Raw genomic sequence first — 15,218 nt, forward strand, 5'->3', positions numbered from 1 at the left:
TGCTGCCCTGCTTCAGCACTCATGAAGCTTCCCCCCTGCAGGTGGGAAACAGGGACTTGAACCTGGGTCCCTGCACATTGTAATGTGTGCACTTAACCAGGTGTGCCACCGCCTGGCCCATAATTTGGTTTTCTTTCTTCCAAGGAGATCACATAAACTCCATTTATATACCGTTTCAATAGTCCTCTGCCTGGCCTGTTGCTGGTGCCTTCCAGTTGTTTACACGTGGTGGAAGGGGTGAGGGAATGTTTTGAGGTCTCTTTTATAAGAATAGAAGAATAGTAGTCCCATTTATGGAGCTCTGACCTAATCACCTCTGAAGGACCCCCACCACCTAGCATCACAGTCTTTAATGGAAAGGGTTGAGGATATGAATTGGGGGAACACATTGAGACCATCACCAGACACAGAGCCCCAATCCACACCACACACCAGCTGGCATGTTGCTCTAGAGGCTGTCAGCAAGGCCGATTTTAGCTGATGCTTCTAGAGATTGTTAACAAGTAGTTGATAGTATTTTCCTAATGATGACGGCAATGAGGAGATTACTAATGAAGGAGCAGGGGCTTGAATCTTTGTGCTTACACGGAGTGCTGTCTGTGTGCCCTTAGCCGGGGAAGCCATCACTCAGGCTCGGGATTGAATTTCCTAATTCAAGTTGATTGTGGTTTCATGAGCAAGGAAGGCAGAGCAGCCATGCCCATGTCTTTTTTTTTTTTTTTTCATGTTCTAGAAAATATTGTATAGGTGAAAGGAGGAGCTGAAAAGGGCATATTGTCTATTTCTATTTTTTATTTTTATTTCTAAAATTGAAATATTGACAAGACTATAGGATAACAGGGGTACATTTCGGCACAGTGCCGACCCCCAGAGCTTTGTATCCCATCCTCTCCCTTGAAAGCTTCCCTATTCTTTATCCTTCTGGGAATATGGACCCAGGGTCATTGTGGGGTGCAGAAGGTGGAAGGTCTGGCTTCTGTAATTGCTTCTCTGCTGAACATGGGCATTGGCAGTTTGACTCATACTCCCAGCCTGTCTCTCTCCTTCTTTAGTGGAGTAGGGATCTGGGGAGGTGGGGCTCCAAGACACATGGTGTGGTTGTCCGCCCACGGAAGTTGGATTGGCATCATGGTATCATCTGGAACCTAGTGGCTAAAAAAAGAGTTAAGATATAAAGCAGAGCAAAATGTTGACTAATCATGAACCTAAAGGCTGGAATAGTGCAGGTGAAGATTTGGGGTCTTCGTTTTGGAAAATGTTACTAGGTCTATTTTAGATATATTCCAAGGGGCTTTACTAGTTTTTGCCTTTGCCTGACATCTAATATGCAGGTGGACCTAGGTTATTGTCTGGGGAGATGGTGTCATAGCTGGAAAAAGGACTAGAAAGTTGTATGAGAGAAGAAACAAGCTCCGAAATATGGGGAGAGTATATAAATATTGTGAACTGTAAAGCCCCTCGCGATTTGATCAGGAGCCCATGTAACCTCTGGAGCCCTGTAGGTCTGAGCTCACATTCTGTGATCACAGCTAGGAATAATCCAGGCTGCACTAATTTCAGGACCCATCTTCCTTGGGTGGTGGGTAGAGCATGTTGTCCAATCTCCCTTTGGAGAATACATTCCATACCATTATTGATCCACATTGAGGGCAAGGTCTTATAGGGGCCCATAAAGGGGTCCATTATGTTGTTCCTGATGGAGATGTTGTCTATTTCTTAAAGAGCAGGATGAAGCAGACAAGCAAAATAACTCACCTGGACTTTGCTTGCTTTGCCATGTGCATGACCTAGGTTCAGATACGGGGGAAAACGTCATTGCTGTGTTATGTGTTATCTATCATTCCCTCTCTTCCTCTGTCTCTGTTTCTCGAAGAAAAAGACAGCCTGAAGTTATGAAGCCCCAGGGAGCACAAGAAGCAAGTCCACACCATGAGGCAATCAAGAGGCCTCCTACATGATTCTTATGTTTTGTTTCAGGTAGGAGGTCTTAACCTCTATTATTTAGCTTGAAGGCAGAAAGCCAGTAAGGAACAAATGTGGATGTGACCCTTTAAGTCAGGTCTCTACATCACGCAGCTGTATTTCTCTTAACTGCTTTCTGCAAAACAGTTTCTGTAAAAAAGAGTGCAAGGAAGTTATCTTTGGCCAACTGAAATTTCCTGATGTCAGGTCATCACATTAGGCAGCCCTGCCACTCTGGAGCCAGGGCTTACATATATAACATATCTATCTCTGAAAAGAATTCAGATTCTCTTCAGATTTAAAAACTGTCCATTTTCTAAAGTCACTCTAACTTGATGTGTGTGTGTGTTTAATATTTTTATCATTGATGAGTCTAACGTAAATGAAATAATTCAATTTTTTAAATTTTTTTATATTTATTTATTTATTTCCTTTTGTTGCCCTTGTTGTTTTATTGTTGTAGTTATTGCTGTTGTTGTTATAGGTTAGGACAGAGAGAAATGGAGAGAGGAGAGGAAGACAGAGAGGGGGAGAGAAAGACAGACACCTGCAGACCTGCTTCACCACCTGTGAAGCGACTCCCCTGCAGGTGGGGAGCCGGGGGCTGGAACCAGGATCCTTACACTGATCCTTGTGCTTCGAGCCACGTGTGCTTAACCTGCTGTGCTACCTACTGCCTGACTCCCAATAATTCAATTTTTAATATTGCTTAGAAACTATTAAAAGTATTATATAAGGGTGTGAAATTATGTAATTCCAGAGCTATTATTTGTATCACTGTATAAAGATAACATCAAAATAAAATTTCCTATTATTATATGTTCTTTCAAAGTTTACATGTTAGATTTCCTTGTTCAATAATTTTCTTGTTATATGGTTAGAGCCTTTTTTTCTGATAATTTATAGAAGTCTAAAATCATTAGGTATTTGTAATTCAAAACTTTTAAAGTTTGTTTTTAAGAAACTCATTAAAATAACATTCTATTTAATTAAAGTAATATCACAGACTCTGAATCAATGATTGACTTAACCAGTATAATAATGCAAGCAAAAGCTTAACTTCTTTATTGCTAAGAAGACTAAGATTACTTAAAGTTATAAAAAATAACATTTTGTTTTGATCACATATAAACCTTTTCTTCCTAGTAGGATATTTAAGTTATTTAGTGCTATTTAAAAGTTGATTGCATTCTTGTGTGTATTTTTTCTTTAGTAAATGAAGCAAAATATGGTTTTGTATATACTGTGTATATTAAAACTTAATTTTTAACAATCCTTTTGATTCTATTTATCTTATCTTAATTGTATATAAGAATTTCTTTAAAATTTGTATTTATTTAGTTAGTTAGTTATTGTTTCCAGGGTTATTGCTGGGTTTCGATGTCTGCACTATGAATCCACTGCTCCTGGAGGCTATTTTTCCCCTTTTGTTGTTTATCGTTGTTGTTATTATTATTATTACTGCTGTCATTGTTGTTGGATAAGACAGAGAAATGGAGAGAGGAGGGAAAGACAGAGAGGGGGAGAGAAAGATATACACCTGCAGACCTGCTTCACTGCCTGTGAAGTGACCCTCCTGCAAGTGGGGAGTCGGGGGGCTCAAACCTGGATCCTTACACTGATCCTTGTGCTTCGCGCCATGTGCACTTAACCCACTGCGCTACCACCTGACCCAGAATTTATCATTCTTAATAGCTGAGTCGTATTTTAGTGTTTGGCTAATACGAGATGCACTACTATAAACATGGATGTTCACAGATCTTTTTCAGTGGGTGTGCTTGGTTCCTTAGGCTATAGGGCAGGTCCATTTCTAGCCCTCTGAAAGTTCCCCAGACTGCTCTCCACAGGGGTTGAACCAATTGACATTCCCACCTGCGGTGCAGAAGGGTTCCTTTGTCCCCATAACCCCTCCAACATTTGTTGTTACTCATTTCTGATGTATGATGTTCTCACAGGAGTGAAATGACATCTCATTATTATCTTGACTTACATTTCTCTGACAATCTTATGTGACCTAAGACCTTCCTAGAATTCTGTTGTCTTTTCCACTGGATGGTGGTAATCAAAGGGGAGAAAGTGGAGGATTTCCTCATTGCTCTGCCTCACAAAGGTTGAGAAAACTTTTAGCCCCTCCCTTTGTTGGGAAACAGGAGAGACCTATTTTCCTGGTATACCTATATAAATTCCTATAAATTCAGAAGCAAACTTAAAAGAGGAGACATCAGTGGAAGATTATTTTCCCCTAACCAGGGCAGGGGGAAAAAAGAAAAGGGGAAAAAAGGGCTAGACTAACCAAATTTAGAATACCCTAGGCCTCTTCTTTTTAGAACCATTGAAGAATCAGAATGACTTTTTCAGTGGGAGCTTTGTCACTTGGGTTTTGATATCCTTGTAGTTCTGGCCAGTGGAGACATCATGCTCTGGGACTCCTAGCTGAGTCACCTCCACTGCTCTCTGGGACAAATATACTGGGCTATAGGAAAAAAGAAAAAGAAGGAGGAGGAGGAGAAGAAAAAGAAGACTTTGTTTCTTTTGTTTTTATTTCAGAATTGGTACTGAGAATCTCCCTGGAGAAAAGGTAAGTCAATACATGGATATGTTTCAGAATAACAAGCTTTGTTCCACCCTCAGAAGGGAAGGTCACATTTCTGCTTACTAACAGTTGAAAACTGTATGCAGTAGAGGGGGGGAAAAGACATTCTATTAACATCTCACCATTACAAATTACTTGTTGGAAGGTATATGGTAATTTCTAGTACCCTTGTAAGACTGTGAAGGTATATTTGGATCTCAAGATGTGTAATTTTCGAGACAGAAATCATCCTAGGTGTGAGGAAATGCAAATTAAGCCAGAACTTGTTTAGGGATTTGTTTTTTGAGTGGGTCATTTTTATGAGTTTTATTTCTACATCCCAACTACAGGAGGCTGGAACGTAAGGGGAAAAGGGAAACAGAAGAGTCTTGCAGGATGTCTTGATGAAAATGAAAATTCATATCTACCTTCCTAGACTTGACTCAAAGCTTGACAAATTTCTCCTCCTTATGCCCAGTTTACTTCAACACACACACACAGACACACACGCACACACACACACACACACACACACACATACTCATGCACTCACACACATTAGATTTTTTTAAAATTTTTAAAAAATATTTTATTTATTTATTCCCTTTTGTTGCCCTTGTTGTTTTATTGTTGTAGTTATTATTGTTGTTGTCGTCGTTGTTGGATAGGACAGAGAGAAATGGAAAAAGGAGGGGAAGACAGAGAGGAGGAGAGAAAGATAGACACCTGCAGACCTGCTTCACCGCCTGTGAAGCGACTTCCCTGCAGGTGGGGAGCCGGGGTTCGAACCGGGATCCTTATGCCGGTCCTTGTGCTTTGCGCCACCTGTGCTTAACCCGCTGCGCTACAGCCCGACTCCCAGAAAGATTTTATATGATTTAGCAGGTAGATAGCACTGCTATTTACTGCAAATCAGATGCTGAAATTTCAAAATGCTGTGAGAAAATAGGTTTTACAGTTCATTAGAGATTTCAATGAAGCTTCAAGGAAAATGTCATTTATTACTTTATTACCTATTGTAAGGCAACCCACGGGATAATGATGACTATTGTGGCTGTGATTTAGTGCAGACAGAGATGGAGACTTTCCTAAATTGTTTCTGATGGAATATCTGTTCTCGTGTTGGCAAATGTTTGTTGTCAAGACCTCTCTCTCCTTCCTGACTGATAGGAGTGGGAGCTGAACATCTGCATCCGTTTCCTCCCCCGTTCTCTTCCCATGATTTATGAACTTGTACTTTTTCCTTCCACCTTTGCCTGCAAAGGAGAAGGGACCTTCAAAAAGCTTCAGAAATGCTTTTCTGTTATTCCTAGTAGTCTGTACATCACTATGCTACAGGAATTCTCACAATTCTGCAGTGTAACCTGTTTTCTTTTAAAGTCTAAGAGTGTCTGATTTATTATTTAAACTTGCTATGTGTGTACGTGTGTGAGAGAGAGAGAGAGAAAGAGGGAGATGGAGAGAAAGTCTTCAGAATCAATTAAAGGAAAGGTCTAGGGTAAAGTTCCTACTAGTCTATAGAGGGCCTCACATTAAAACTTTACCTAGTAGCTATGTGTGGGTTCTGTATTTCAGAGATGATGTATACAATGAAGAAACCAGTATTTGGGGTTTATGTATGCTTGCTGCTTTGCTGTGCCTCTGCGCTTCTTAACACTGGTCCTGAAGAAGATGAAGAAAATTCTAACATCAGAGGTAAATGTCAGAAATATTCATCTTTTTTATTTCCAGAAAGTCAAAGCTCTCAATTTGCCTCGAAAAATTTAATGTACTTCTTTGTGCTATGCAGGATAGTTTTTTTTTTTTGTTTTTATCTAAGTGACATTTTTCTTAGGTGATGTCTTATATGAAATATGTCAAAAACAAAAACAAGTCTTTCATCTGAAAAATGTCATTTGTCATTTGAGCAAGAACCACAGTACTGTAGAAATAACTCCGTATGAACCTGATGTCACACTTTAGCTGGGGGGAATGTGAAAAATTAAGTAAATGCAGATATTTGAGCTTTCCCCTTTCACCCCTTCTTGTCCTTACTTTCCAAACAAGAACTAAGACTTGGTGAGGACTGTGGTGGTCATTGTTGGAAAGCTGATAGGTACAGAGCTTTGGTGGTGTTTGCAGTGTGAAACTATCCTCTGAAATTTTATAACCTTGTAAAGCACTATTAATTACTAAGAAGAAATTAAAAAAATAAAGAAAGAACTGCCCATGTGAGGGGCCAGGGATATAGAATAATAGTGAGAGAAAAAGACTTTGTCTGCAACTCCTAGGTCAGAACCATAAGTCAGAGATGAGCAGTGTTCTGCTTCTATAAATAAATAAATATTCATGTGAGTTCATCATAAGAATCATTTTGTCTCAAGAGGGACATCATGAAAACGATCTGGGTGAAAAAAAATTCTTTTCTTGTCCCCTGTAACTCTGCATCTAGAAATAAAATGACAACCATAGAGGATGAGTAGATAGTGGTTGTTGTAGGTTTTTTTTTTTAATCCTTAAAAGTTATGTTTTTAAAGTTTCTAACAGAGCAAGAGAGAGATGAGTGGAGTGGAGAATTTCCACTTACCCTGTGACATTTTTCATGTGCTGCCGGAACTTGATATTACCATTGCTGGAACCCATGGGGGACTTTTTTCTTTTTCTTTTTTTTTTTTTTTTTTTTTTTTTCGGTGATTACAGGGTCTTCATTCTCTGGCTGGATTTTGTTTTCTCTCAGATATAAAGAGACAGGAAGAGAGAGAAAGACAAGGAACAAAAGCACAGCATTGAAGCTTCCTTCAGGACAGTGAGGGGCAGGCTTGTTATTGGGACACAGACGGAAAAGTAGGCACAAGTCAACATATTGCCCATCTAAAGAATTAAAGTTTTATGCTACTAAATATATATTGTTTTATTAAATTTAACTATTGAATAGAGACAGAGAGAAATTGAGAGGGGGAAGGGAAGGTATCGAGAGAGGGAGAGAGAGAGGGAGAGAGAGAGAGATCTGCAGCCCTGCTTCACCACTTGTGAAGCTTTCTCCCTGCACATGGGGAGCAGGAGCTAGAACCTGAGTCCTTGCACACTATAATGTGTGCACTCAACCAGGTGCGCCACCATCACCCCCCAAAAAATATATTAATTTATTACAGATGAAATTCTGTAAAAAATGGAGCTAAATCCATTTAAATGGGTCTTGGAAAAAATAAAACACTATGACATGATGTGTAAACCTCCAGTTGATTTATTTCTCAAGTGGAATAGTTAAAGTTCTAACATTTTTGGAGACTGAATGAAGAAAGAATGTAGAGGATAAAGTATGTCCCCAAAGAAAGGGGAAAAAGCAACTCTGCCTTGGGAAGAGGGAGAAGAAAAGAGTGTTTCTAGCCATCACTTAGTGCAGTCTCCTTCAATTAAGCTAAACAAACCCGTGATGATCAGCCAGGAAGCTCCAGAAATCGTTGCTGCTGCAGCAGTGAACCAGGACACCATGATTAACTTACTCATAATTAAGCCGGAGTTTTAAATCTCCGGAGAAACCTCAATCTAACTCAGCTGGTGAGGAAAAAAAAAAAATCTGTATCTTAAAGCTGCAGTTGAAGACTAATGAGATGACAGGCTACACAGGCTTATCTAATTTTTGTTTTGAATTAACCTGGCAATACCTTTACTCCACCTGAGAACCCATTTAGTTTTGGAAATGCCATTCATCATATATTCCAACATCATGCCATCAGGTTATAGACACACCGTATTTAATTGAATAGTGCAATATTGTTTCATAGAAAATTACACAAGGGGTGCCTGGTGTACCTGGTTGAGTGCACACATTACAGTGTGCAAGGACGCAGGTTCAAGCCCTTGGTCCCCACCCGCAGGGGGCGGGAAGCTTCATGAGTGGTGAAGCAGAGCTGCAGGTGTCTCTCTGTCTCTCTCCTCAATTTTTCTGTCTCTACCTATTAATAAATAAATAAAATATTAAAATATTTTATTTTCAAATAGAAAAAACATACAAGAAGGCAGGGTAGAGCGAGAATGTATCTCTCAGCCCAAGAAATCAATTATAAAAACCAGTAAACACAGACCATGATTCTATTGATTTGGCTGCATCAGATTAAATTTCCGATACTTCGGCCTGTTCTAGTTTCATGGCTTAAGGCAGAACCTCAATTTCAAAACTCAGAAAAATTTTCACTGATGCACTCAGAGAAGCTTAACTGTCATAGTACAACGTTCTCACAGCATTCTTGAAGTCTGGCGTGTTCATTCTAGTCACTAATGGGGGTATGCTTCATAAATAAGAAATTACTGCCATTGAATTTACGACCAAATCTGCCAAGGCAACATGATCATTCACTTTCAGAAAGGTCCATCTAGGGGTAGGAAACGCAAACAAAAGCACACAGACAGGCTTCCCTGCCGCTTGTCTGCACTGTGGGCCCAGTACTGTGTCCATGCCACAAGAACTCATCTGGCCTCTCGTTCACTTCAGGGCTTCAGGTGTGGCTTGCCAGCACACTGAACGAAAGAATATTCTAATCTGGGCTTCATATAAGAAATGATTTAAAATATGAGCGTTCAAGAAGAATAATTAACTGTTCCTTAATAGAAATTATAAAAAGTTCATTCCTTAGAAAATTGATATAAGACCATCCTCTTTCTTCATTGAGATTTTTAAATTTTTAATAAATTTTAGGAAAAAAGATGGAGTGTAAATGATGTAATTAAGTCAATAGGCTATAACTAAATGCCAATTTTGAGAACTTCGTTTATGTAGAACTGTGACAATATTACTCAGTGGTAACGAATGTGAGACTTGGTGTGAAGCTGTATGGAGCAATGAACTTTTGTGATGCTATTTTTTTAACTTGTCAAATGGATGTAAGAATGACTCGCTCCTAAGGTTGTTATTGTGACAGTAATTTAATTACAAATTATCTGGAGCACAGCAATTACTCAGTAGCAATATTGCCTTTGTGAAATTTTATTACCATTGTGAAGACAAATGCAGGTCAGGTGTGCTGTGTTCAGTTTTGTGGTGCACTGGCGCCACCTCGTGGTGAATTTCCTGAACAGCCGTTGAATTCAGAATGCATATTTCTCCAAGATGAGGCATCAGTACATTTTAACTCAACCAAAAGGTCATCTTCTTCCACCACAGGGGCTTAGCGCCCCCACCTCCTCCTCCTTTCAGAGCCCCCAAATCTGTTGCTCTAGACTATAGTCTAAATAGTCCATTATTAAAATTTAGTATTTGATATGACCTATTTCATTCACTAAGTTTATAAGCTTTTATCTTTTCGATCATTTTGAAAAACTTCTCAGGGTCTCGTTATATTAGCCTATTTTAATTTATACTTGCATCAAAATTATGGCATATGATCCATAAAAAGCAAATAAAGGACATCATCACAGTATTGATAAAGACGTGTCTCTCTTATTTTTATCTTACAGATGCTGAGTTACCACCACTGATACTTGTACATCCCTTTTGTGCCTTCAAGGCAGAAACAGGCCCATGCAAAGCACTGCTGAGTAGATTTTTTTTCAATATTCGGACTCAAAAATGTGAAGAATTTATATATGGAGGCTGCGAAGGAAACCAGAATCGATTTATTAGTCTGGAAGAGTGCAAAAAGCAATGTACACTAGGTAGGTTTGGGCCAGGATCCTTTAAAGTTGTTGTAGAGAATTATTTTATGGGAGCCAGGTGGTGGCATAGCTGGTTCATAGCCCATGTTACAGTGCACAAGGACCTGGGTTCAAGCCCCTGGTACCTACCTGCAGAAGAAAGCTTCACAAGTGGTGAAGCAGCTCTGTGGGTGTGTCTCTCTCTTTCCCTTCCTCTCAGTTTCTGGCTATCTATCCAATAAATAAATAAAGAAAATACAATTGTAAACTTATTTTATGTATTCGTTAAGAGAGAAGGCCTTGAGCACTGTCAGACACGCCAAAGATTGAACCAGAGTTCTAAGCCCTACAAGTCCCACACTCTACTCTGCTTCAAAGGGATATTAGATCCAATCATAGGTTTTTAAAAAAATTGAAATATAATTTGAAACTATTTTTAGAATTCCAAGGAATCACTTTTCACATTTGCAGCATTCATGGAAAATTGTTATTATTCATTTTTATATCAGTTACTGTGCAATATATTAAGGTTCATTTAATATCTCATACTCCTTTCCATGAAAAAAAAAAAGAAGGCAGTGTTTTGTAGTTCACAGAACAAACTTACATCTGCAACAGAATGTGTATAATTAAGTTAGTTTGGTCAGCTATGAGTTGGTAGGGAAGAAATTGCTAGCCAGACTGACTTAGTTTTCCTTTGCCAATACAACAGGTCAGTAACTGACCCTATACTGACAGTGAAACTGAGCAACTAACTATTCAGTGATTGTAAAGTCCAAGTAGAATCAGAATAGAAACATATAAGTCATTTGCTTTGTGAAACTAGAACACTGTAGAAAAGGAAATAGCATTTCTACCTATCTGTACAGACTTTATTGAGCCCATTTTTTCATATTTTATTCAATTTAAAGCACACTTTCATTAGAATGTTATTAGACATCATTGGATGTTATTCTTACAAGGCACTGTTCAGGCATATGTTATTCTTATAAGGCAATGTTCAGGAATCCAGAGACTTTGGCATGTGGAGTAATACCAGTGTTTCTCTTTAGACTTAATATTTTGATTTTTGTTTTCTAGTGAGACAAAGAGAGAGAGAGAGAAGAAGACAGAAAGACAGACTTTAGCAGCATGATATTGTCTTGGAGTTTCCCTGGTTCAGTCACGGCTACACATTAAAACTTGAACCCAGGCCCTCACACACGGTGAAGTGAGCTTTCTCCTCACCCTCAAATATTTAAGTCTTTGGAGAAAATAAAAAGAAATTGAATTCATGGACGTTATTCTTTAGATATAGTCACAGTGGCAATTAACATATATCACAAGTTTTCTGTTTCAGTTCCTAACAGTAGGGCTGGGCTCCAGGGCTACCGTCCATCTTGGCAGCAGCAGACTGGGATGCCATCCTCTGCCCAAGTTGTATTCCTACCTCTCTTTCTGTCATGAAAATACCTTTATACATTAAAACTGACATACATCTATTGTTTCTCTTACAGAGGATTCAGAGAAAACCACAGAGAAAAACCCATCACAGAAAGGTAAGCGTCCTTGTGAGCTAATCAGTAAAAGGTTTGCAAGATAGCCGAGTTTAGCTTCTGCTATTCTGCTTTAGTGCACAGCTATCGGATTCCGTGTAATCAATGTTGTGTGACATTTGCAAAGTTCATGAAGTTATTATCTGAGTAGATGAGCTTTGAGCTTTCAAGAGTCTACATGAAAATTAAATATAAATTATGAACACATTTTATTAATATCTACTGTGCACACACATTTCAATTTTGTGACTTAAATATTATTTAATTTTTTAAATAAAAATAATTGATTTTTTTTCTAAGTGTTATAGAGAAGCAGAGAGAGATAGAGAAAGGGACCATCAAACCAAGACTTCCTTCACTGCTATGGGGATAGGCTGAGAGCTGGGTCCCACACATAGCAAATTATCCACGTAAACGATTTCAGTGGCCCTAAAAATACGTGGGTTTTGGTGAACAGATTATATCAACAAAACAAGAAACATTATCAGCAGAATATCCCTGTATTTTCTGTGATTCAAGAAAGCCATAATCCTATTAATAAAAAAAGTGAATTGACAAAAAAATGATGTTGTGTCCTTAAGTATCTTAAACTGCAGACCCAGACAGTTATTTGAGCATGTGGTTTTCAATTTGTCCTAAAATAAATTCTATACTAACAGGAGAGCTCGTGTATATTACAGCAACTAACTTTCACTTATACAGTTCCTTTTTTTTTTTTTCTTTTTGTCTCAGTCACTGGGGCTCGGTACCGGCACTATGAATCCACCACTCTGGTGTTTTTTTTTAATTATTATTATTCAGCAGGACAGGGAAATTGAGAGAGGTGGGGGAGACAGAGAGAGGAAGAGAAAGACAGACACCTGCAGACCTGCTTCAGGCTCATGAAGCATCCCACCTTCAGGTGGGGATCAGGGGCTCGAACCTCGATCTTTGTGTGTCTCCTTACACTTAATAGAATACACTTAACCAGACGTGTCACTGCCTGGCCACCTACAATTTCTGTTTTATAATTTTCAGGTGGATTTGTTGCTGTTTTCTGTATTATATAAACAAATTTTCACTAATTTCCCTCTATAAAAATATAAAATTCTTATATTCTCTGCCTAGATGGTACAAATTTTATAAGAATATTTAGAAATAACAAAACAAACTAGGATACTAGTAATTGTGTCATTTTTCTTTTTTAGTGGAAAGCAGCATCGTACAAATTTAAATAATTGGTTGTATCTTTGTCTCATGTATTAAACCCACTACAGCTTGTTACTAAGGTGGTAATAGTAACATTTATCTTGAGAAGCAAAGTATACAATAAGCAGTGGACAAAATAATCTTAGAAATGCTATTTTGAAAAACTCTAGAGAATTTATATTTTACAGATTCTCCTGCAGAAATGCCCTCCAAAGGACAGGCTTAGACTGTCTGATGTGACCCTGGGTTGGGCTGGAGAACAGAATACCTAAACTGTATTAATTGGGCTGACTTTAACCATAGCAGTTAATCTGGGACAAAAAGGACAGCCTCCAGGACTAAACTCCCTAAGGCTTTGTCCTCCTGACAAGAATAACTGAGACCCATTATGGGCTTTGTGCTAGGATGAAGTTTAAGCAACCCATGTCCTAGAAGGAGAAAGATCTGGGGACCATCTAACCCTTCCTGATTGCCCTCCCCACCTCCCATCCCAGCTCCCCATCCAAATCCCATTTCTATTGGGATAAAAGACTGACTTTCCTTGGTGATAAGGGAGTTGCTTTGAGTAATGTACTTTGGCCTTTGTTTGCAATGTCAAACAGCAGTAAAGCAGATTCCTTTCTGGGTAAAAAAAAAAAAAAGTGAAAGGAGGCTACAGCTCACTGGTGTTATTCTGATAATACAGTTGCAGAAAATCAAAGATAATACTGGAGCTTTCATTTACTCTAAGGAAAAATCAAATCATTTTTTTTTCCAATTGTTACTTTGAAAATAAATTCAAGCATGTTCTTTATGGGGTATAGTTGTAGATGGCGCTTGAAATGCAGATACAATAGCACCGGTGTTCTGACAACTGTTGAGAAACTGTGCTTTGGAGAAAACTGTCAAAGACTGGGCAGTGGATCTTCACAAAACGTCTTCAATCCCTGAACATGTTTTTCCTTTCTTCTTCTCAACAGCTGGAATCATTTCAGAGACTAAGAGAGTAAAAAGAGAGAGAGGGAGAGAGGGGAAAGAGGGGAGAGAGAGAGAGAGAGAGAGGTGGAGATTCTCATACCTAATACCAATATTAATTTCAACATTAGAATTTAGGGATTTCTATACATAGGCATGAAAACTTGCATATTCCTCCAATTTTATTCTCCAGTATTTGAAAATTAAAACCATATTAATGAAGCAACATGGTATGTCTTTTTCTGGTTTTTTTTTTATTGGCACGGCCAATGCTTTAGTGCAGTCACTGATGAATGAATATAATTTAGTTAGGCACCAGGACCCCACAGTTCTCTCCCATCCTTTCCCTCCCTCATCCTTCCCCAACCCCAGTCTCTGGCTTTGATACAGTACAGCATGCTCAGTTCTTATTTCACTCGCTGTGCTTCCTCCCTTGTCCCTATTTATCAAGCTCCACAGCTGAGATCATTTGGTCTTTGTCCTTTTCTTTTTGGATTATCTCACTTGACATAATGTCTTCTAGTTCCATCCAAGATGACTCAAAGACAAAGATTTTTTTAACAGCTCAGTAATATTCCATCCTGTCTATATACACCACAGTTTTATTTAAGTACTCATCTGTTGTGACATCTGGTTTGCTTCCAGGTTTTGGCTATTACGAATTGTGCTGCTATGAACATGGATGTACATAGATGTCTTCTTTTTTTTATTTTTTATGATCTTTATTTATTTATTTATTGGACCATTCGCAAAGCTTTCCCCCTGCAGATAGGGACTGGGGAAGTGAACCTGTGTTCTTACATGTTGTATCATGTGCACTCAATCAGGTGCACCACCACCCCTTAGATCTCTTCTGATAGGCGTTTTTGTTTCTCTTGGGTAAATCCCCAGGAGAGGAATTGCTGGATCATGGGATAGGTCTATTTCTTGTGCTCTGAGAAAATTCCAGACTGTTTTTTGGTCCAAAGACTGGACCAAAGTACTCCTGGCATCAGTGCAGAAGTGTCCATTTCCCCGAATATTCTCTCCAACATGTATCATTACTGTCTTTTCTGATATATGGCATTCTCACAGATGTAAAGTTATATATCATTGTTGTCTTGACTTGCATTTCTCTGATAGTCAGTGACTTTGAACACCTTTCCGTGTGCTTGCCGGCCCTCTGGGTCTCTTTCCTGGTGAAATTTCTGTCCATGTCCTCACTCAGCTTCTAATAAGATGTGTGTGTGTGTGTGTGTGTGTGTGTGTGTGTGTGTGTGTGTGTGTGAGTGTGTGTGTGTGTGTGTGTGAGTGTGTGTGTGTGAGTGTGTGTGTGTGTGTGTGAGTGTGTGTGTGTGTGTGTGTGAGTGTGTGTGTGTGAGTGTGTGTGTGTGTGTGTGTGTGTGTGAGTGTGTGTG

The 15,218-nt window shown here is 38.9% G+C and overlaps 1 protein-coding gene across 5 annotated transcripts in view; it reads left to right on the top strand.

Annotated features, from left to right (window-relative positions):
• The window catches only part of TFPI (tissue factor pathway inhibitor), a 74,587-nt gene that overhangs the window by 36,914 nt on the left and 22,455 nt on the right, over positions 1 to 15,218 (top strand). For 2 of the 5 annotated variants that reach the window (XM_060177605.1, XM_060177602.1), the window contains exons 2-4: positions 6,110 to 6,229; positions 9,968 to 10,165; positions 11,641 to 11,682. In XM_060177605.1, the coding sequence (XP_060033588.1) occupies positions 6,112 to 6,229; positions 9,968 to 10,165; positions 11,641 to 11,682 (358 nt within the window). In that variant the 5' untranslated portion in view covers positions 6,110 to 6,111. Of the gene's footprint in view, positions 1 to 4,162; positions 4,541 to 6,109; positions 6,230 to 9,967; positions 10,166 to 11,640; positions 11,683 to 15,218 lie in introns of those variants that run through there. The other 3 variants (XM_060177604.1, XM_060177603.1, XM_016191046.2) reach the window with 3 other exon arrangements.

Source organism: Erinaceus europaeus, chromosome 18 (assembly GCF_950295315.1).
Source record: "Erinaceus europaeus chromosome 18, mEriEur2.1, whole genome shotgun sequence".
Lineage (NCBI taxonomy): Eukaryota > Metazoa > Chordata > Mammalia > Eulipotyphla > Erinaceidae > Erinaceus > Erinaceus europaeus.